This window comes from Rhinolophus sinicus, linkage group LG05 (genome assembly GCF_036562045.2).
Source record: "Rhinolophus sinicus isolate RSC01 linkage group LG05, ASM3656204v1, whole genome shotgun sequence".
Lineage (NCBI taxonomy): Eukaryota > Metazoa > Chordata > Mammalia > Chiroptera > Rhinolophidae > Rhinolophus > Rhinolophus sinicus.
In genome coordinates, this window is record NC_133755.1 from 97,389,775 (window position 1) to 97,413,857 (window position 24,083).

Genomic DNA, 24,083 nt, shown 5'->3' on the forward strand with positions numbered 1-24,083 from the left:
CCCACGGATTCTAAATAAATGCTGGTGTTAAATGATTCCCAGTCTGGGTGCCAAGGCAGACCACCAGGGCTCCCCAACAAAATCAGCACCTTCTAGTCAGTTGCTAAGGCTTTCAAGGACTTACCATCCTCCACCCACCCCTTGGTTGCCAAGATTCTCAGCATGACAGTGACAGCTCTCCCCTCAGTTTCCAAAATCCCTACATATATTTTAGCAGAGACTGATTGGGTGGTATGTGTGTTTCACTCTCGTTTACTCACCAGAACATTCATTGAGTATCTGTAACATGCCAAATCCTGTGCTTTCCACTGGAGAAATATAAAATGAAATAAGGTATGTCCTCCTCCTCAAGGTGACATAAAAGTAAATAATAATTACAGAATAAGGATATGTAATAGAAATATACCCAGTTTGTTGTAGAAATGCAGGGGGAGGAGAATTAAATCAAATGGGATTCAAAGACAATTTCTGGGAGAGGTGACAGTAAGTTGAGTATTAAAAGACAAAAAGGAGTAATTAGAAGAGAAAAAGGGGAGAGGAACCGGGAGAGAGGTGGGGAGAGTTACAGCTAGGCAGAGAAAATAGAAAATAGAAATGACTGGAAAGAGAAATAGTTGATTCCATCCAAGAACAGGAAGTAGATGAGGGTGACCGGGTAGAGAGGCATGCAGGGAACTGGTGGGCAATGAAGCCAGATAACATAGGATCTTGTAGTCCAAACAAATGACTTAGAGATTTACCCTGAATGCATTCAGAAGTCCCTGAGTATTATACAGCATCAACACACAAGTATTACAGCATCAATACACAAGACCAAAGCCATAGGAAAACTAAAACTTGCTGCTTTTGACATTAAGGTTTTTCAGGTTTCCATAAAGGTTAACCTATTTGTCGTGCAGGGGACCCTGCTCGCTGCGCCATTTGTCATGCAGGGCGTCCGGCGGGGTCTCTGGTCCCGCTCCCCATACAAGAACGCAGGATATGGTGAGGCCAAAAAGGAACACCCACGGAGCCATAGATGGGGGAGTCATACCACTATATTCTCTCTGGCGGCACTATACTCTCACTGGAGGCTGGATCCACACTGTCCGCAAACCGCCATCCACACTTGCCAGCCCAGCCGCCATCTTCTTGCTAGCCCCCGTTCTTTCTCTCCTCCTTCTCTCTGCTAGCGTAGCCACAGCAGTTATATTAGTGGCCAATGGCTCACTGGTTACAGCTGACGGCCAACTAGCCACAGCTGATGGCCATTCAATCACATTGATGGCCATTTACTACCTGAGCCAGCACCTGTCTATGTGAGGCCGAGAGCCTGGAAACTACTTTCTGGGGCTCTGTCCCCACACTATTTTCAAAAATTAAATAGATTCCTAAAGTCAAATTTTCTAACTTCATATTTTGTCACTTAATTTAAAAAACGTATATAAAACCATATACACATAAAATGATGCATACCATATGTATCACATATTTCACTAGCAACTGCTTTTAAAGGGAGTGTCATGCGGGGCGGGAGCAGAGACCCCGCATGACACCCTGCATGACAAATGGCGCAGCAAGCAGGGTTGCAACAACCTTCGCTTTCTCTGGCCTGTGCTGGTTGGGGAACCGTCCACATCTTTCCACCTCTCCACGGGGCTCCATCTCTCCAGCAGCTGCATGGCTTTTCCTGTGCTGGTGGGAGAACCATCCAAGTCCTCAGTGTGGGGACAGAGCCCCAGAAAGTAGTTTCCAGGCTCTCGGCCTCACATAGACAGGTGCTGGCTCAGGTAGTAAATGGCCATCAATGTGATTGAATGGCCATCAGCTGTGGCTAGTTGGCCGTCAGCTGTAACCAGTGAGCCATTGGCCACTAATATAACTGCTGTGGCTACGCTAGCAGAGAGAGAGAAGAGGAGGAAGAACGGGGGCTAGCAAGAAGATGGCGGCTGGGCTGGCAAGCGTGGATGGCGGTTTGCGGACAGTGTGGATCCAGCCTCCAGTGAGAGTATAGTGCCGCCAGAGAGAATATAGTGGTATGACTCCCCTACCTATGGCTGCGAGGGTGTTCCTTTTTGGCCTCACCATATCCTGCGTTCTCTTGTGGGGAGCAGGAGCAAAGACCCTGCATGACACCCTGCATGACAGGGGGCATTTATTGTAATTAATGAACACTAAAATGGTATTAAAATTCAAATAAATGCCAAATATTCCTTCTCTAGATGAGTATAATTTTAATCACATATTCCAATATTATTTATAAATGTACTGATAAATTACACACACAACACTAATGTAATAAATATTATCGACATAATAAAACATAGACAAAGAGAAAATTTTCAAAGGATAAGAGGAAAATAAATAAAAGTAAAGTTTCTAGAATTTTCTCTCAGCTCCTCAATGGATTATCTTTCATGCCCCATTTTGGAAGCCATTGCATTGACAGCTAACAAATGCCTAGACTCGCCTCCCCTACACTCTTAAATATATGCATGTAGTGAAAGGGCAATATGCTATTCATTAAAGCAAATCAACTAAATGAAGGAAAACAGAGACAAGTAGAGTAATCAAGGACGGTGATGACATAACATGCTCAAGTCCAGGTGATCGCTGGGTAGCTGATAAGAGACTAAGGCAATAGATCATGACTTGATGAAAACTGATACCTTCCTTTAGCTCCCAGGGGTCATTATGAAGGTTAAGAATAACACAAATTATGAAGCAAGCTCCTGATCCCCTTTATAGTACAAGAAAAAGCAACCTGGGGGAAGTCAGAGTAGTACAGGCAGGATATTGTACCTAAGGAGTGAAGGGGGAGTCATGGGGCTTCCATGATAGCCTCTGCTCTCTCATATTAACCAGACCTCTGGGATCTCAGAAACAGATTTTTATTTCTAGATCAATTTTCAGGTGTCTCTCAGAAGCATTGAGGAGTCAGCGACCTGGGAACCGCTCTACATCAGAGGTATGCGTCTATATCTCTTTGCCAGAGGTAGCATTGTTAAGCTTAAATCTTATTTATAAGATTTGAGCCATCGTAGGATGCTGCCCACTTCCCTTTTCCACAGGGTTTTTAGTAAGAAAAGCTGTCACTGTGTTGAGGATTAGAATTACATATACCTGAACTTGAGGAAGGAAACTCTGCTCTAGATACTCATTTCCCCAGACCTCTCAAAAAGAAATGACTTCCACACATTATCTCCTGCCGAGGGGAGAAGGAAGGGGCCTGTTTGTCAGTGTGAATGCTCTGATTCAGAACTATAGCCATGTCCCCAGAGAAACCACCCCAAGGCATCTGGCCTCACTATGCCAACAACAATCATTCCTGCTGATCCATCACAGGTCCAGGAATTATGCCATCAATAAATATGGAAGAGAGGCGCTGGGATATAATCAGCTTTCCATTCAATTCACCATTCATTCATTCATTCATTCACTCACCCACTCACTCATTTAACGAATAAGCAAAGAGCACCTACTCTGTTCTGCACTGTACTGAACGCTGGGAGCACAAAAATGAGAAGTGCCCTTTGGTACCAGTCACGTGCTAGAAGACAGCAGAGTGATGCCTGCCATTTGCACTCTTGAGCACAGCCCAGCCAGTCCTGGCACCATGCAGGAAGCTCACCACCTTCGTGAAAACGTTTGCGGGGGTTTTACAGACACCATCATCCCACACACTACTGCTGCCTGAGAAATGCAGGCAGAGGGGTTAGCCCACTGTTAAACCAAAACCCCAGCTCAATCTAGGTAAGAGCAATGTTTTTTTTTTAGCCAGACACTAAATTGCCATCAGGTGATGTTATCGTGTAACTAAAGAGAGGCAAACAGATGGCTTCAAACAGGATTCAGGGCTTGCAGAGCATCACTCATGTTACAAATGAAGAAAAGCCAGGAGATGCTATTAAACACAGAGCAGGTCCTGGAGAACACAGCAGCCTGACAAACAGAATCCTGGTCTTAATAATGCATGCATAACAAAAGGCAGTCCCACCCCATGTACGGTTTTGTGTTCATTGCTATTTATTCCAAATATGAGGATATACTGCTAAGAAACATACATTCCTACCTTTCTCTTAAAATCTACTTTATGGTGGTGTTGTCTGTTGTTATCACCATGACCCTTTATATCAAACCCCATGAAAGGCTCTATTTTGATCCTTCCCATGTGTTTCAATAGGGATAGTGTCATGAACTAAAGAGACTCAAGGAATTTGGAGGCTTAGATTTGAATTTCTGCTGTCTCTGATCTCTAAACTTTTTCTTGGGCCTCCCTTTTTGGGTCCATTTTCCTCAGCTGTAAAATGAGAGACAACCATGGCAGAGACACCTAGTGGCCTCCCAGTATTTTTTCTCTCCTTCCTTAATAATAAGACCTTCAATTTTTGGCTGAATACATTGTGACCCAGCCAAAAGATTACATTTCCCAGCCTCCTTTATAGTTAAATATGGCCACTTGGCTAAATTTTGGCCAATAAGATGTAAAAAGAGGTGTCACCTGTGATTTACAGGCATAATCCTTTCTACTTCCTGTGCCTAGAATGGGGTGGCAATGGCTGGAGCTCCAGCAGACATGTTGGAACAGATTGACTTTGGGACTGGAAATGGAACATGGTGGCACAAGATAAATGGAGTCTAAATCTGACACCATGGAACAGACTTCTTTTATATAAGAGAGATATAAACTTCTATCTTTTGGGTCTTTTTTTATTCACAGAAGTCATAGTCTTACCTAATACAACTGGCTACCTAACCTCATGCAATGGTTGCAAGAGTTAGACTAAGTATAAGAGTACTTTGTACTCAGAGTGTTTCCCTAAAACTGTGGCATTGTGAGTTGCTCTGTGAATAAAGGGGCTCCATGGTTGAACATCTCTGAGAAACAGCACGTACAATATGCCCCTGTGGAAATTACACAATTCATATTATCATAGAAAAGGCTTTAAAAAGACCAAATACAAAGAAATATATTTATCTGCGTTTAGTCCAAAGTTTCCCAAACTCATCTGACTTTGTTATCTTTCTCCCATTTGATGCTTATTATAAAGAGCGAGTTTCATAGGAAACAATTTGAGAAATTCTAGGTAAATATATTATTAGTTAATATATACACGGTTGTTTTTAACCTTACAATATGGTTTACCTAATTGAATCCACTTCCATTCTAGTCCAGGCCCTCATGGTATATGCTTTCATAATTCTCTAAATGTTTCCTACAGCACATTTATTAATTTTATTAGGTTACAATTGTATGTGTGATTACATTTTTGTCTCCCTTATAGGCAGTAAGTTTCAGATAGATATTGGAACTGTTTTGCTCACCATTTTATCCCAACATGAGGCAAAATGCCTGGCACATAATAAATCATGTGTCCGGTAAATAGTTGCTCAACAGATGCATGATTTCTGAACTCAGCTTTAATATCAGGCACATTGTAGAAATGGCAGTGATGAAATAAGTGTAAATCAACTTTGGAAGAGGAGACAATGCTTACTTTGAGGCAGATTTTTAATCACTTTTGCTATCTTAGATAGCATGTAGGCCATTAACTCCTCCAGGGCCCGTGGGGAAGCCTAGTAAACTGAACATTGGAAAGCCCCTTCTAAGGGAGCATTATTTAATACTACACAAAAGAAATCCTGAGTAATATTGACCTAATGATTAAATACAAAAATTTTAATGAGTTTTCAAATAAAGGGAAAATAAACGCTCAGCGTTGTCAGCAAGACTCCACTACAGGCACGAGTCAGAGATACTGCAGGTTCAGTTCCAGATGACCGCAATAAAGCGAGTGTCCCAATAAAGCAAGTCATACTCTTTTTTGCTGATGAAGGGTCTTGCCTTCATTTTGTAAAAAGTGCAACATCTGTGAAGGTCAGTAAGACAAAGCACAATAAAATAAAGGATGCCTATACTATCTTTCTTGGCCTAGCTATCCAAGAAAGATCTCTTACATGGCTAGAAATTGAAGTTGCCTCCCAGCTAGAGCTTATCTGAGGTTGCCAACCAGTGTGATAAACGGGGCCTCTCCACGCGATTTGGGATTCCCATAGCCTCAGGACTCTGTCCCAAAAGGAAGCATATCAATAGCAAATAAGAAACCTGGCCAAACGGTCTTCTGATGCAAGGGTTTTTGTGACTCAGCCCTGGAAGTCCCAGAACATGGCTTCTGTTACATTTTATCGGTCAAGCAAGTTACTAAGGCCATCCCTGCTTCAAAGAGAGGAGAGTGCGCCCCCGTCTCTCTGGGGAAGGAACAGCATACAGTTACAGGGAGGGAAGTGATTTATGGCAGCACTTTTTGAAGAATAGCTACAAAAGACAACATTTAAATTATGATATAATTAGAACCAGCACTATAGTGTTAATTAGTGCTCTCATAAAGAAGCAGATATATGTTTATATCACAAATTTGATGTTTAATATTTTGATGGCTGTATCACTGTAACTGTTTCTTTTATAATACTATTTTATTTTATTAAAAATATTATTCTGAGAACAGATCTATGCTTTGCCAGACTACTAAAGGGACCTAGATCACATGTTGAAAAATTAACAAGAATCCTGGATTGTACAAAAGTGTGGTGACTCAAGTTTTGACAATGAGCCACTTATGCCATTCCTGACCCTATTGGCCAGGCTGCACCTCTAATCACCTCCTCACCGGGCAAACTTCTTATCTTTAAAGATCTGCATATGAAGAGCCTCATACATCTCTCTGAAGAAAGTATAATCAACTCAAGAAATGGCAACTATACCTAAACCAATAATTGGGAAATCATGAATTATTTAATTCTACATTCCAAGAATATCTGCATGGAAAACAGACCATAAAGTATAGAGCAAAAGAAGTACATAATTCAATTATATCAAGTGAAAAATGCCCTGCTCTATATGAACGGCCCCGAGAGCAGCTGTTCCTTACTTGGTTCATACTTCCCCAGCCCCAACAAGGAGGGCAAAATACATATGTAATCACTCAGGTCCCTTTTTTTGTAAAAAAAATTCCTGTGTCTCCTCAAAGAATATTAATTCCATGAGACAAATTTCTTGAGGGAATAAAACTAGGTAAAATATAAGTTCATGCATTTAAGGCAAGGAAAAAAATTACATTAATTCTCAGCAAATTTGTAGCAGTTCAGGTCATCGAATATGGGGTTAGTAAGAACTTTAAAAGTGATTTCTTAATAAGGTGATTAACTCATCCTGGTTTGCCATAGACTTTCTAGGTTTTATCATGAAAAGTTCTGTGTCCCAGGAAACCCCTCAGTCCTGGGTAAACCAGAGTAGTTGGTCACTCTATTTACTAATGACTTTAAAGAGATTAGCTCCTAAAAGCCACGTGCCCAAAATAAATTCCAATAGATACTGGGTTCAGTATTCCAAAGTTGAAAGGAATTAATCCTTGTACTCTGATGGACTACTGCTTATTTGAAATATAACCTTCAATTCTTACCTACAGAACTGACTTGTAAGAATTATACACAACTCTCTAAATTAAAAAAAAAAAAAATTGATTGTGTTGCTTTATATTTTTGTAATACTGTACCCCTTTTGGAAATGACAGTGCTATCTTAGAGAATATAGCCTATTCTAGTTTCCCAAACTGAATGAGCTGTACAAATGACCAGTTCTGTTGGAATTAATCTATCATATGAGCCTATCAATTTGGAACACTTGGCAGTATTCTAACCGGAGAGTGAGCAGGGACAATCTAGAAGTTCTGGTGTCTCATCACGGAGTTACTGTCTTTAATTTTAACAAAGATGTGGGAACCCTTGAAGACATGAATCCCTACAAGGGTTTTCATAAGGATCCGATGCAGATATGTGAAACTGTAAGACAAGGCAAGCATTACATTTTCACTTGATTTGTACGAGCCTCCAGAGAGTACACAGTTTATTCTCAGACAATTTCTAAATTAGTCTTCCTAGCCCTCCTTGGAACATTTATGGTTAACCACCTCCACCATCTTGGAATGGCTCTTTTCCTGCCTTCTGTTGGTCTACTTCTCCTCCTTGATCCATGATTGCTCCTTCTCTGCTCTCTCTTCCTGCCACTTTAATGAGCATTTCCTCCAAGATGTTATCTCCTATCACCTCCTTTTATTTCTCTGACGGTTCTCATGTTGGCTCTAATCCTGGTTCAATCCCCAAAGCTTCCTTACTCAATTCTCCTGAGTATTACAAAATCTAAATCCAGATTCCCAAATGGCTTCCCTCCCAAACTCCTAGTCCACATTTCCTGTTAACATCTAGACATCTGCACATGAAATTTAGTATACGTCTATAATGGAATTCATTATCCTCCCAGTGAAACCTGTTCCTTCCCCTGCATCCTCTATTTCTACTGATGGCATCCCTAGCCATTCACTCTTGCACAAAAGTTCTCAGTCATTTTTTCAGCCTCATTCTCTTTACCCTTCACAATTAATAAAACGCCAAGTCCTGCCAGTTCTGCTTCCTATCACATTTATGACACATATTTATACTTTTCCATAGGAACCACCAATGCATTTATTGCTACTATGAAGCTGGTAGTTTATACTGTTACAGCCAAAGTACACTTAAAAGTCCTGGGGAAAATAATGCATAGCTCCTTTAAAAGGTAGTTTTGAAATGTGCATGGAAGTATACAGAGGTTATACTAGTAGCAAAGAAATCACATCCATGCAACTGAAGAAAAGCCCCATAGGTGTTACACAGGTGTACCTGTTAGGCTCTTTAGGGGCTAGAATACCAGGTGTCCAGAAGGGTCACATTTCTAGGACACTGGAGTCAGAAGTTTGTAAAGTTCTAAAAGCAGTGATTCTCTAGGTGGGGCTAAGTACCAAAATAAACACTGGGTCTCTTACATATTTCACACTTGCTAATATACCCCCACCAAATTCTGATCTGCAAACCCTGGGGAAATATGTCCCCTTTTAGAAAATTGCTATGATACTAATACCAATGGACCATGCTAATCTATGTTTCTCAGGTGAGTGATGACAGAAAAGGGTTTGAAAAACAACTCAGAGTAAAACTCTAATTAGTTCCAGCAAGTTAGCAAGCCGTAAAAAGTGTCACAGCCAACATGACTTTGGGTCTGAAGAGAAGATTCTCAGTGAGTTCTAATGAGCCCAGAAACAAACACCCGGATTGAGTCAAGCAGAAATTGACAAACTGAGATTAGAGAAAGGGTATCAACCTATTTTAACATATTTTTTAAATTATATTCCTTGTGTCACTTATAGGGAATAAAAATCTCTACTGTTATTTTAATTAAAACTTAATTTTTATGATGGAGAAAACATATATATAGTTGTAAAAATACTTTGAAAAAGTATTAGTTACCCACCCTAGTTACCCACCCTGGCAAGAAAACTCTGTCCCAGGCCTTGGTCAGTGGTTAGTGTACTACTGCTATTAATTTATAAGAAGCCATTTGAATCAGGGTCATTGCAACTAGAAAGAATTCTCTAGCTTCCAAGTGTGTCTCGCAAATGTAATCCTATTTTAGGGACACAAATCTAAAACAAGTAAAACCACAGTATTCCTTCTTAGAAAATTTTAGGAGGCAATTTGCAGCACTGGGTTAAGAAAAGGGGGATTGAAATTCTGCTCTTATCTCTGGTACAAAACATAATAAAAGCGTGGGCAATAACATTAATGCATTTCATAGCGTTTCACAATTTCTAAAACACTTGCATTATCTTAGCTCATTTTAGTTGGGCTAGATAGCCACTAAATTCACTACCAGCTCAACAATTCTATGTATCTATATTTTTACATATATATTGATTTTTAGTTTAATACAAATAAATGAATATAAAGACACTCCAATCGATATTACTAGATAATCATTCAATTCATCAAAGGACCCCATATTGCAAAGGATTTTGCACTTAGATTGCTTCTATAGTATATTTGTAGTCTGTGGATAAACCTGCTCCATGGAGCTTGAGATCCTGATTTTTCCTTCTGTGGGAAGAACGTGGCCTTAACATGCTTTACCATTAAGCAAAATTCAGAGGTGTATGTCCCCCGCTAAGAAACTGCCTAAAAGGGAGATTAATACAGTACCTAAAGATACTTTGATCTTTTGTTTCAAATTTTCTTTTTATTTATTTTTTATTTGATAAAAATGCTGATCAAAATTTCTGTGTCAAAAGTACCTCTTAAAAATCATATTTGTTTGTTCTTCCCTATGAAATACTAAAAAATAACTGTCCCATTTGTATTCTAAATAAGGTTAAAGAAAAGTTTGACTGTTGTCTCCATGGACTTTTAATGTCTGCCATGAAAAAAACAAAATTGCTCAAAATATTTGTGCTCCATTCCTCCGTTCACCCTACCACATTCTTCTTTCCCAAGAAGAGGCTTCTTGTCATGTCTGTAAAGATTTGACCACAGGTTGCAGCCCAAACACTGTCATCCATCCCATTTTACAGTGAGCAATCCCAGACTGGGGGCCCAGTTGTGTTTGGAGGGTTGACGAATCCCACTTTCAGGCAGTTAAGAGGCAATATAATAAAACCAAGCGTTATAGGTGGTAAAGAATAAAGAAACTAAAATCCTTTGACCTGTCTGTCTCCTGGTGTTCTTCAATTTCTGACTCATATAAGCCAATGGAATCTGAAGTCTGCACAGATAAGGAAGACAGCACAAATTTACCAGACCCTAAAACATTTAAACCTTTTGAATTAAGTCAGGTACATCTGCTCTTAATTACATGTGTGCACATACTCACACACATAAAGACATACATAGTCGTAGATTAAAAACAGCTGCAAGTTCTTTGCTATTCTTCCCATTGAGAGTGGAACATACTTCTTCTCCCCGTATCTGAGCTGGTTTTAGTGCCTTACTGATCCAAGAGAATGTGATGGTTATGAGATTCTGAAGCAGCTAAGGCTGGTTCGGAAAACATGCAGCTTCCACCCAGGTCTCTTGGACTGCTCACTCTGGGAAACTCCTTTAGGCTCTTTCCTCTTGGAATCCAGCTGCCACACTGTGAGAAGCCCAAGTGGCCCCAGAGAGAAACCCGTGTGAAAAGGAACTGATGCCTCTTAGCTAACTTCACTGACTAGCTCCCAGCCAATAACCAGCATCAACTGCCTGTTACATGAGTGAACCATCTTAGATCACGCAGCCAAGTTGAGCCTGTAGATGACTGCAGCCTAGCCACCATCTGACTGGGATGCCTGAATGACCCTGAGAAGAATACGCCAGCCTAGCCCTACCCCACAAAATTGTGAACAAAATTAACTACATGTTTTAAGCTGTTAAGTTTCTAGGTGGTTTCTTAAGAAGGGATAGATTTCCAGAACACACACACTGCAACCATTACCATTCTGATCCCACACATCATACAAAAACACCCCACTAACTGAAGCTTAAATTTCTTCCCTATCCTGCTTGCTAGCAATCCAGAATAAATGGAGTGATGGTTTGTATGACTTTTCTATCCCACCCAAATGGGACAAGGCCAGAGTTTTGAAAACTATTCAAGCTACAGAGACAAAACTAATATTTATACTTGGTTTCTAATTGATGTTACAGACCTAAATTTCTGAATTATGTATATTTTACCCTAAATCGGTTATAATCTCAGGTTAAAAAAAAAGAAGATAAATCAAGCTATTAATGCTATAGCAAAGCACTTTGTAGAAATTCCTCCCCCCAATACTACTTCCGATTTATGATTATCTTACCTCATATCACCAACCTGAATGCCTTGAGACTTAACAAGAAAATGCGTTCAATATTGCCATCTTTGAACATCATATGACTTTGATGAACCTCTCTGCCATTTGAAGTACCCGAGTATTGAAAATCATAACAAACAGAAGAACTATTATAAAAGAAAAACAGTACTCTCCCATTCATCTTCAAATAAGAACAGTTCAAAGTAATACAGCAAATGGAACACAGTGAATTCTCACACACACACACACACATACACACACACACACACAACATGCCGGAGGCTATATGATATCACATCTGTACCCTTCAAAAAAGAATCCTATCATTTGGAATTATAACATATTTTCCTTTCATTAAGCCTGTACTGTGTGAAGAGGGTATCATCCTGTCATGGCTGAAACTCCCTCAGAGAAAGCACCAGAAGCATCTTATACAAATCCTCTCAGATCAGTTCAGGACAAAACATGATGTACAAGTTAGCAGGATCATTTTCCGCATGACCAGCTATGTTTGTGAAGGTTTAAGATATTCATAGTATGATAGAATGTGTAAGATGTCTAGAATACATTTATACCAAGTCTCCCAATATTTAGGAGGCAAAGACAATCAGACATACTTGTTTGTGTGAAGCGAAGTTATAAACAAAACTACAAGAGCAAATTCTTCATGATTACCTCAGCTTACTCCATATAATACCACTAAGAACAATTTACAACTGTTTCAAAATCCAATGTCTATAAAGACAGAACGCCTCGAAGGAAAATGGTACCATACTTAAGATAGTGATATCTTTTATTAGTACAGTAAGTCCTATTTTTATGGAATAGGATGGGTCTGAGGTCATTCCATAAAATTGATTTTCCAGAAAATGGAAATAGGCAATTTACCCTAAGAATTTTATTGAAAAATTATGCTATTCTATTTGAATAATGATGGGGATGTTCTACACATTTCCTTTATTAATGAATTAAAATACACAAAACACCATAAAATTATATTAGAGGTTCAAAAGTATCACTTAAATCTTCTTTACCAGTCACTTTCATTTTATAAAATCAGCAGTTCCATTAAAATCGTATTATGTAAAAATGGGTTTTTACTGTAATAATAGTTATTACCTATTTAGCTCCCAAGGATGTTGTGAAAATTAAATAATAAGCCATTGGAAAGCAAATACAAAGTGTCGCTAATACCAGAGGCCAATAGGGGCAGCCAGATGGAAAAAATGAAAGAAAAGAGCACCCGATACATTAAAAATCACAGCTTTCATCTATAATTCCATTACTCTATGCAGTGGTCATGTGTACTGATGCTATCTCATTTAATCCTCTCAACATTATGATATATTAATTATAGCCCTCGTCTTACAGGTGAAGGTCAGAAAGGTTTAAAACTTGTCCAATGTCACACAACTGGTAAATGTCAGAATCCAAATGTGAACCCAGGTTTATCTTACTCAATAGCCCCTCCTATATCACCTAAAGGATCACTACCTTCCCATGCCCTTGTGCTTCCTAACGGCCCCTCAGACTCCCACCCTATTTCTCAAAGTCCGCTTCAAATGCCTCTTCCTCCATGAAGCCATCTCCCTTCCACTCACCTAAGACACTTTGATTCGAAACACTTCTGTTTTGATTACAGCTATTTGTTGTATTATTATGGGTTATGCGTTTTATTTACCCAGCTCAGATCACTAGCTGTTGGAGGTCACGGCTGTATCTGACTTGCCTTTGGCGCCTCAGAGCAGGAGCACCTGGTTCAGAGCCTTGAACACAGCGAGTGTTCAGTAAATGTTGGTTACACTGAATTGGAAAGCAGTGTTAACTTGAATTACAACTCCATTTGCTACCAGATGCAAAGCAAATGCTTTCACCAATGGCTCATTACATCAGATACCTCTTTGGGAAGTTTCCCCAGTTTTGCCATGTGTGTACCTAATGGGATAGTGGGAAGACTGAATTCCTCAAGTAGAGTATCTGACATATGCTAGGTACTCAGGAAACTAGAGTTTTCTTCATTGTAATTCCACGTGAAGGGAACAATGTGAACAGCAAACAGACACGTATGGATTCAGTATAAAATGTAGTCTGATTTGAATGAACCAGAGCAGGCAGAGATGGTGAGTTTTTTAAAATGATATGGTAAAGAATCGGGTACTGGAATCAAACTGTCTGATTTTCTACCTCAGCTTCTTTACTAACTAGCTGAAAGAAACTTAACCTCTCTGTATCCCAGATTTCTCAGCTATACAAAGGAGAATAATAACAGGATCCTCACATAAAGTAGTTGTGAGAATTAATTAAGAAGATGCGTGTAGAACACACAGCACAGGGAATGGCACCCACCAAGCACTCAAATTATAGTTGCTGCTATCACCTTCATGATCATCATCATAAAAATCTCAATGCTTAGGAATCTGTTCAAAGGAGAGGATATTATTTTCCATAGACCTGTAAAATCTTATAGTTGTATTATGGTGTACTCAAAGATTATTTCTGGTATTAAATTATGGATTGCAGCATCGATATGTGCATTTCATTCAAGCAATACTTATTGAGTGTCTATTTTGTGCCAGACTTTGGTAAACAAATTTCTTGATTCAAAGAAGGAATGAAAGAAACCAAGAAAGCCAGGAAAAGGTTAAAAATGCAAACCACAAGTAAAAAGAGGAGGTGAATTAAATCCAAAGATCCATCAGAGGTCAAAATATCAGGGTTTGCCAAAAATCAGAAGAGCAAAATAAGCCAGAACAGCTCTAATGTAAAACCCAAAACTAAACAGAACTATGAATCAAAATGCTAGCCACCGAAAGAGAATTTGCTGGAGTTCAAAGAGGGCTTATTAGAGGAGAGAAGCAACAGGAAAAGAGTAAGGACTTCATTTATTAGATATTACATATCTGTTTTCATTTACTTATCTTTCCATTTGAAAACTGAAAATCATGAACAGTGACTACATATTTTAAAAATCTTAACTTCTCTGGTTCTCAATAATACTGAAGGACCAATTGGGAGATACTTTTATACGTCCAGTGCCTATGCCTGCCCCCACCCACCCTCCCCCACACACACACTTTTTCCAAAGCACTGATTGATTTGTTCTATTTAACAGCAACTTCATGGAGAATCCAGGTCCGTCTTATAAGCTGACCATGAACCAACGAACGAAGGATGATGGAGCATGCCAGAGACTCTGGGCAGCCAGGACACAGAACGGATACAGTCTATCCGACTACAAATGCCAAGCAAGATAGCTAAGATTGTTCCTCACTCAGCATAAAGGCCCCAAAGGATATTAAAAGCTTGGCAACCTTCAAAAGCTTCTCTTGCTTCCTGCATAGGGTGGGAGAAACAGCTTGCTTAGTGGGAGAAACCATAGCCCAAGGCCAATCCGCTAGCTAGATTCATCAAAGAGATGGCTAAGACAGAACAGATTTTTCCTTTCCGTATAGGAATGACTCATGAGCTTGTTTATTCAAAAAGTTACATCCTCCATTTAGAGAGGTGGATGATAAGGGAGTTGGAGAATAATAACAGTTCAAGTTCGTATTGGTCAGCCCACTCCCTCCCTCTTGTCCCGTGTCTCTCTATGCAGTTACACAGGCACACTACCATTGCCCAGAAGGTAGTATGTTTTATTCATTCTGCCTTTGTTCTTCATCATTAATAAAGCAAACAACACAAACTATTTAGTTTACTCTTAGTCCTTTTAGAGAAAGAGTGTACTTGATCGGTTAAGAATATGGACTTGGAGTAAGACTGCCTGGGTTAAAATTGTAACTCTGCTCAATTGTAAACTGTGACCATGGACAAGTTCTCAAGTGCCCTGGGACTCTGTTTCTCTGTCAGTAAAAAGGGGATAAGAATATTATTTATATCACAGAGTTATTGTGAGGATTAAATTAGTTAATATATGGAGAATAATACCCATCAATATTGTTGTCAAAAATGTTTGCTTTATCATTATTATTACCTCACAGGTGACCAAATGGTCATCTTTCAGTACGGATCTCCTTTTATTCAGTATTGCCTTAAGAAGTTCAAATCAAACCATAGATGTAATCAGGTCTTTTAGGGAAACTATATCTGTTCTATGAAAAATATTTTCTTCTCAGGCTAGAGAGATTTTCTGGGAGTTTTAATAACTCTCTCTTAAGAAAGAAGAATTTTGTAAGTATGCATGTATGTTTCTGTATGTCTGAGGAATCATCTTTCTCCTATAGGTATGTATACAGGGAGAAGGTTCTAGGTAGACTGATAGATAGTAGACAGATAGACAGACAGACAGACAGACAGACAGATAGATAGATGATAGAGTGGCTTTTATTTTTCTATTTTATTTATCTGTTCCTTTTCTAGCAACTTTGAAAAATCATGGCAAAATGATCATTTTTCCTCAGTACCTATCTGTAAAAGATTCACAAAGGAAAAAGATAGAAAGGCATTTGCAAATTGCTTCTTTCCATATCTCTATCTTTCAAACACAAGCTGTAAATCTGTTCTCTGACACATAAGAAAATGTATCCAGTTAGTTGATTATTTTAAGTGCTCTTGGCATTGTGACTACTTATTCCACCTTTAAAGAAGGTAGGCTAAACTAGTTTTCCTGGATTTCACTGGATTATGAAATTCCTCTTCTATATGTACCCAAGAAAGAAGGTTGTATGCATAAATTCCTACTTATTTCCACATTGTTTACTGTGTTGTACAATCCATTTAAATGACAAATAATCCCCAACTACATTGGCCTGGTTCAGTCTGTCTGTGATTATTTAACCCATGGATTGTTTTACTCACTTGGTAAAATCAGGACGTCATCCCCAGGGCCTGGAACGGTATGGTTGTATCCTCCCCAACCCTCCTCAACACCTGTCCATGCTTCGGGGAGAGACCATATTAAAATTGATTCAGGCACAGAGGTAGAAGCTAGAAAACAAAAGGAAAATAGCAAGAGCAACGGAAAATCTTATTCACTATGGTAACTTGAAAATTCTATTATTTTAGAATGCTGGTGATAGTTCCATCTCCCAAAGTAGCTGCTTTTTAATATTTTATAACCTTCCAAAAAAAAACATTTTTCAGGTATGAAGCAAGTAATTATTTGATCCTTTGATTACCTCAACTTCTAGAGAAAATACATTCTACTTTTATTATTAAAGATTTGTGTTTTGCCTTATTATAAATATTGCATATGCTTATTATAAATATCACACATATATGCTTATTATAAATATTGCATATATAAATACGCATTGTATTTAACATTTGGAAAATGCAAATATAAAAAAGAAAATAATCATAATAATTGCCTACAATCTCACCACTTAGAGATAACAACCACTAACCTTTTATTTGTATTTCCTTCCAGAATTTCTCAGCATTTTTATATAATTGAGATTACATCAAGTATGCAATTTTGCATCCAGCTCTTATTTTACTTAGCTTAGCACTTTTTCATATGCATTTTCTAATGTCATTAAAACTCCTTGTAAACATAATGGCTACATAATATCCTATCGTATAAAAAGTCCATAATTTACTTAATCCCTAATGTTTGGTATTTAGGCTCTTTGCTTTCCTTTTAAATTATAAATAATGCAGTGTTAAATATCTCTACATAAATTTGCCGATAATCCTGATTTCTTCTTCAAATAGAATCTTAGCATTGAAATCACTGAGTCAAAAAATCATAATCTCACAGATCTTAATGCATATTAAAGGCAAGATAATAATCTGGACACCTCTCATTACAGTAATTTACATACAGTTCATGTGTTCCAAATGGTTTTTATTGATTCCGCCAGTGATGATCAAATGGCATTTTCTTTTTAACCATCACACTGGCCTCTTCATCAGGGAATTGAAACATAAATCTACTAATCACCAATTAGGAATGCCCAGTATCACAATTCCATGCTGCACTGCACCCACGTGTTCTTTTCTGGAATGTGATCCCTATTACAGAGTCAGAAGGGCAGACAGAAAGGCTCAAAAGAGGATGAAAAGATTCAGATGACCAAATGTTTATCTTCCAGTACAGATATTCTTTTATTCAGTATTACCTTAAGAAGTTCAAAGTAAACCATAAGCAGAATTAAGTCTTACAAGGGAAAGACATTTGTTCTGTGAAAAAGATTTTCTTCTCAGGCTAGGAAAATTTCCTAGTAGTTTCAAGAACTCACATGATTCATGGGAGGGGAGGATCTCATCCATTACTTGCTATTGCATAAGCATAAATAATCAGTGCCTTCTCTATCACAATTGTCCTAAAAGTTTAGAGATACAAAAAAGGAATAAAATGCCACACTTGTCCCCAACGAGCGAATAGCATTGTGCAAGTTGTGTAATTAAATATTGGGAGGACAGAGCTCTGAAGAGAGTTCACTTTAATAGTACCTGACCAAGAGAGGGAGTGAGACCTTTCCGGGGGAGGCTTCTTAGAGAGGGAGCATCTGGGCTGCATTTTAAATGCTTAGTAGCTATAAAGGTAGAGGCAGCATGGAATGTGGTGAGAGCTTACACTCTAAGCAGAGGGATGAGCATGTGCGATAGCAAGATGAGAGATCGAGTGGAGGAAATAGAGGTAATTTAGTGTTGCTGAGCCAGAGAGCTGAAAGGAGGCAAATGATGAGGCTGGAGAAATAATCAGAGGTCAGGGTGCATAGGGTAACAAAGATGGAGGAGCCAAGAAGGACCTCTGGGTTTCCAGTGTCGGTGGTGATGGGCAGAGATGCCCATTAAGACATACACTGATAGACTCAGTTTGGGCCATGTAGAATTTGGGGACAAACTCTGTAAGGCCTCCAGGTAAAGATATACAGTCAGCAGAGAATGCCTATGAATCTGAGCATGAGAGAGGGCTCTGAGTTAGAGAGATGGATTTTGGCATCATATGCCCAAGAGGTGATATGTGAAACTCTGAGGATGGTTGTGATAGACACGGAGGATTATGGTATGAAAAGAGAAAGTGCCTGTGGTCAGAACCATGGGGAACAACCAGTTATTTTGTCTACCTGAATCCAACTACCCAGTAAGTCATGGTCTAATTAGGGCTCCAGGATAATTTAAAAGTATATAGATTGTGGTCAAGTAGAAACCCTAGACAATTTAATTATCACAAAATATACCCCACACCATGGGAATCAGGCAATGTCTTAAAACAAGCCTCACTCAGGAAGACGCTTGATAAATATTTTTTTAAAAACAATACTATAATACCTTTTTAAGTTTCCACCCAATTTTGCCTCCTTTGCAATACTGTACCCTAAATATTCAGGTGGGATAAGATGGTGGCATTTGTTGTAGTGGCCACTAACTAGCACCACAGAGGCCAGAAAAAGACGTTCTGATGACTTATTTCCAGTGGTATTTTAAACAGGCAATGAAAGGGTCTTTAAAAACCTATTCCAAGCCTCAAAAACCATTAATTACTTGTTTTATGTCACAGACGTTGGAAACAAATATTCTTCAGTTATTTCCTGTTTTATTCATTCATTCATTCATTCATTCATTCATTATTAGTTTCAGGTGTACAAAAAAACATAGTGATTAGATATTTACACCCCTCACAAAGTTACCCCAACAAGTCTACTAGCCATCTGACACCACACGTACATAGCTATTACAATACCATTGACTGTGTTCTGTATGCTGTACTTGACATCCCCTGACTGTATATTTTTTAAATTATAGTTGACATTCAATATTATTTTATATTCATTTCAGGTGTACAGCGTAGTGGTTAGGCAGTTATGTACCATATTTTTGCATGTATAATATGCTCCCATGTATAATGCACACCCACTTTTGGGCCCAAACTTTCAGGAAAAAAAATCTTTCATTTTAATTTCTTAATTCAAATTTTTATTTGTTTACATTTAGGTAAACAAGTTGTATTATAAAGGAATTTTAGCACTTGTTTAAATATATTATGGTACAAGAAATTTTATGTAACAAATAATTACAAAACACAAGAGCAGATACAAGGGACAAGAAATTTTATATACTGGTAACAAATTTACAATATTTACACATCATAGAAGACCAAGAACTCTTCGTCGTTGCAGGTTCATTTAAAGTTAAACAAAACCAATTATCATATTCCAGGGTATTATTTTGCATACGGATATCATTATTGATTACACTTTTAACTCATAAGCATAAATAAAATAATTAAAAACATTTATATAGATATGGAATTAGTACTACCCATGTATAATGTGCAACCTTATTTTTCCCTCACCAATTTGGACAAAAAAGTGTGTATCATACATGGCAAAATATGGTAATTTATGAAGTGATCCCCCGATAAGTCTAGTTCCCATCTGACACTATACATGGTTTTTACAATATTATTGACTATTTTCCCCAGACTGTATATACTGTATTTCACACCCCCGTGACCATTTTGCAACTACCAATTTGTACTTCTAATCCCTTCACCTTTTTCACCCAGCCCTCCCAATCCTTTTGTTATCTTCACTCTTGTTTGTAGGAGGGCTAAAATTGTTTTTAATTGCACAAAATAAATCTTAAGGTAGTTATTCTACAGGATGTTCTTATGAGTGAATTTGATCATTCTAGACCATCCTGCCTTAAAATAAGAACAGTTAATGGAAAGGAAACACATTTCAGTCTCCTGCAGAGCTATTAGATTTCTATACAGTTAATATCAGGCTTCTATACGCCTATTAATAATACAGAAAGGTGAGGAGTGAAAAAGGAAGCCTAAAACAGTTAAAGAAGAAGCAGTCAGAGATAGGCAGGGAGAACCAGGAGAGAGGAATATCTTGGAAGCCTAAGAAACAGAGAATGTCCAGAGGGAAGACGTGATCTTGTTAATAGCAAAATTCTGATAAAAGAAGGAATAAGAAGTGGCTGTTGAATTTGGTGACCACGGCATGGGTGATCATGACGAGATCAGTCCCAGTGGAACTGGTGAAGGGGAAACCACTGTGGATTATAGTGAACTAAGGAGTGTAGTGGAGGGAAGGAAGAGAAGACGTTGGATCAGATTATCCACAAAGCTCAATGAGGAATGAACAGCTTTAAGATTTGAGACTCTCGGCTTTTGATCTATCTTCCCAACATTTAGATAAGCTATCTTGAAACTGAAGTCCATGACTTTTGGTCAGGACCAACATTTATGATGAAGCTCCATCTTGCCTTCCTCTACAAACTTGTCTCAACAACAAGCAAAATTTGAGGTGGTCTCAAACTTCCTATTCAAGACAAATATCGTCCTCTCCACCTTAATCCTTCATCCACTCCAGCTTTTTATGGGTCTGATTGAAGAGGAAGCTACTCTTTTGAGAAGTTTGCAGAAGATATATCAACTGCAGAAGGATTTGGTAGGAATTCATAAATTTTGTTTTGTTTTCATTGGGAAGCAATGAACAGAAGGAGCCAGTAAAGAAGAGGTGAACTACACAAGACAAAGGAGTCTTCTTTTGATGGGACAATGTTCAGAAGATGCTGGAAGTGATGGGTTGACTTTAAACAGGAGAAGGGCAGACAGAATCTCAGAGACCAGAGGAAAGGAAATAAACTTATTAATAGGCCTGTGTGAAAAGGGTTGGCAAATTTAAGTAGAGAATATCTGATCATATGATTGTGGACAACATCTGAAATTAGCACCCACTAAAAAGATAAGATGGTTGAGGTAAGGCTTCTTCAGAAGGAGATCACTGCATAAATTACCTAAATGTCTAACCATTATGCTGTACACCTGAAACTAATATAAAATAATATGGAATGTCCACTGTAACTGAAAAATAATTTAAAAATAATAAGTTAATTAATAAATAATAAAAATAGTCGCAGGGATGTAAAGTAGAGCACAGCACAGGTAATATAGTTAATACTATTGTAATCCTAACAAGGTATGATGGCAGTGGGTAGATTTATTGGGGTGATCACTTCGTAAGTTATATAAATGTCAAATTACTATGTTGTATACCTTAAACTAATATAAAACTACACATCAATTATAATTAAAACATAAATTTTAAAAATTTAAAATAAAAAGAGAAGTTGCTTCATGTTGAGAGTGAATAAAGTTTCTTAGTTAATCCCCCCCACCAATAAAAAGGGAAATAAAGGACAGGAGACAGAGCAAAATGCTATGGCAGCTCAGAAACAGTTATGAAAACAAAGAATCACATTCTTCCTAGTCCAAGAAGCATGGAGTGGTGACTGTCAGGACTCCTAGTTTACAGCTGTAGTCCAATACCTTTACCTCATTTATTAATTTCAATGGAGAAATTAGATCATTTTCTGATTAGTATGGGCTCGGCTCTGACATAGGACAAAATTGTCACTGGAAATCAAAGGAAAACTCAGCCTTTGAAAAGATTTATGTCTGCTGCAAATGTATACTTAAATTGACTCAGAATAAACAAAAACAAACAATGAAATACATTAGAAGGTGCTTATGAGTCATTTAGCCTTTGAGAATTTGTCTTTTATGAGTTAGAAAGATTTCACAGAACCATCTGACTTTAGGGGAGGGTTTGTTTACCCTGATTTTCTGAAATTACTGGGAACAATTAAAGTTTTGAAATACCCTGAATTTTTCTTTCCATTTGGTGGGGGCCTAATGGCCCATCTGCAGATCTGGACTCCTGTGTGCACATATGGCCCATAATTTATGAAATGTGGTTATTTACATGTGTTAATTCTTACTTTCCAATGTTTTGATATACACCCTTCTTATATATTTCTTTGACATGCAGACGCATATTTTACCTACAGGGCTGACACAATAGAACTGTTAGGCATAAAAGCATTAAGACTGATACCTGCCTGTTTATAAACATTATGATATGAGGAATTTGTAGAATTATTACTGGAGGACATTCTGTTGTACCAGGCACTTCTATGCAATGGGTTAAATATTTTGTACACCTGAAATTATTAATAATAATTGAAAAAAAACTTACCTGAAATAGTTGGGGGCACACCTTCCTTCACCTGGAGAATTACTTGAACTTGGCCTTCACCTGAAACTAAATAAAAAAAGGCCACAACTTGGATGTGATACAGAGATCATCTTAATATGAAAAATATTCACTTAAGAGAAAAGTGGCTAAATTCTCCCCAATCTAACTAAATTTTCATTATAAAAAATGAAGTCCTTGTTAGTTAATCTAATAATTGATTTCCAAGATTTGATTTTGCTTCATTTAATTAAACTTAATTACAGTGGGTCTCCAAGAGATTTAGCACATAAATAATTAGGGGAAAAAACCCAAAAAAACCTTTACCCATATGTTATTTGGAGGCCAATGTTGGTCAGCAGGGTATAACTTATACCCTATTTTCTATCACTTTGAAGGCTCAGCTTTTAGAATTCATGTGTTTTTCACCAACAGAGTTCAGATCACCCATGAAATGTATTTGCTTTATCTTTATCCAAACAAATTGTCCTTTTAATGAAGGTTTCTCTCCACCCTCCTTTCTCCTCCCATCTTCCAAACCAACTGAGCACATTTAAAAGGCCTGGGGTTCATTAATTTTAAGTGTTCAATAAATTAGTGGAAATAATCAAAAGGCCTGATTCTTTCTGATAATGACAATTTGATGTCAGTATAAACCAGTAGATTAAGCTGGGAACATATGCTCCTTTGCCAAGAGAGGTTGCTATAATTAAATAGTGAATGCATCTACAAGGTGCTCTCATGCCTGATTAATTAGTAATCAGGTGCATGAACTCCACTTTTTAGTAACACCTTGTCTCTTATTGGTTAATTACCTTTCTGCCTTATCAGATGTCGTGGGAGCCAGTACCTCCCACCACTGGAGGGCCCAGTGGTGCTGAAGGTTGCAGCCTTGGGCTCTTGGTCTGACCCATGCTCTCTATTTGCCTTTCCCTGGATCCCTGTGTCCTTTCCTCCATCACAGAGTGAAACAGACCCACGATCATTCTTTATAATTACAAAGCATAAGCTTCAGAACATTACCAAAAAAAAGCATCCCCAAGGGGATCCACTATGGGACCTCTCCTACTCGTCTATTCTCATTTTGATCATTGTTCTCATTTAATATTTTTCTCATATAAAAACATGGGTCTGTGGCTTTCTCCTTATGCTGCACACATTTTGAGACTAGGTAAAATGGCCAACATGTTCTTTTTTTTCCCCCAACATGTTCTTGTACATGTTCTACTTTATCACCACTTCCAAGACTTCACTTAAATTGTTTCTTTACCCTATTGTATATTTCACCCACTTTTCTGTCTTGAAAATAATAATAACAATAACAATAATAAAGCCACTAGCCTAGCAGCTTATCTTTTTTCCCCTAGAATGTCTAACTCATCCACTTCTTCTCACACTGATCTATGCATTTTCTAAAGTTGAAAAGCACTTTAAAATCATACTGTGATATTTATCCCAAACTTGCTTTTAATAT

The 24,083-nt window shown here is 38.1% G+C and overlaps 1 protein-coding gene across 7 annotated transcripts in view; it reads right to left on the minus strand.

The window, feature by feature from the left end:
* PKHD1 (PKHD1 ciliary IPT domain containing fibrocystin/polyductin) overlaps window positions 1-24,083 on the minus strand; it is a 433,016-nt gene that overhangs the window by 179,585 nt on the left and 229,348 nt on the right. For 6 of the 7 annotated variants that reach the window (XM_019734773.2, XM_074333064.1, XM_074333066.1 and 3 more), the window contains 2 exons: window positions 22,613-22,678; window positions 16,470-16,598 (listed from right to left, as the gene is read on the minus strand). In XM_019734773.2, coding sequence (XP_019590332.2) covers window positions 16,470-16,598; window positions 22,613-22,678 — 195 coding nt within the window. The remainder of the gene's footprint in view (window positions 1-16,469; window positions 16,599-22,612; window positions 22,679-24,083) is intronic. The other variant, XM_074333065.1, reaches the window with a different exon arrangement.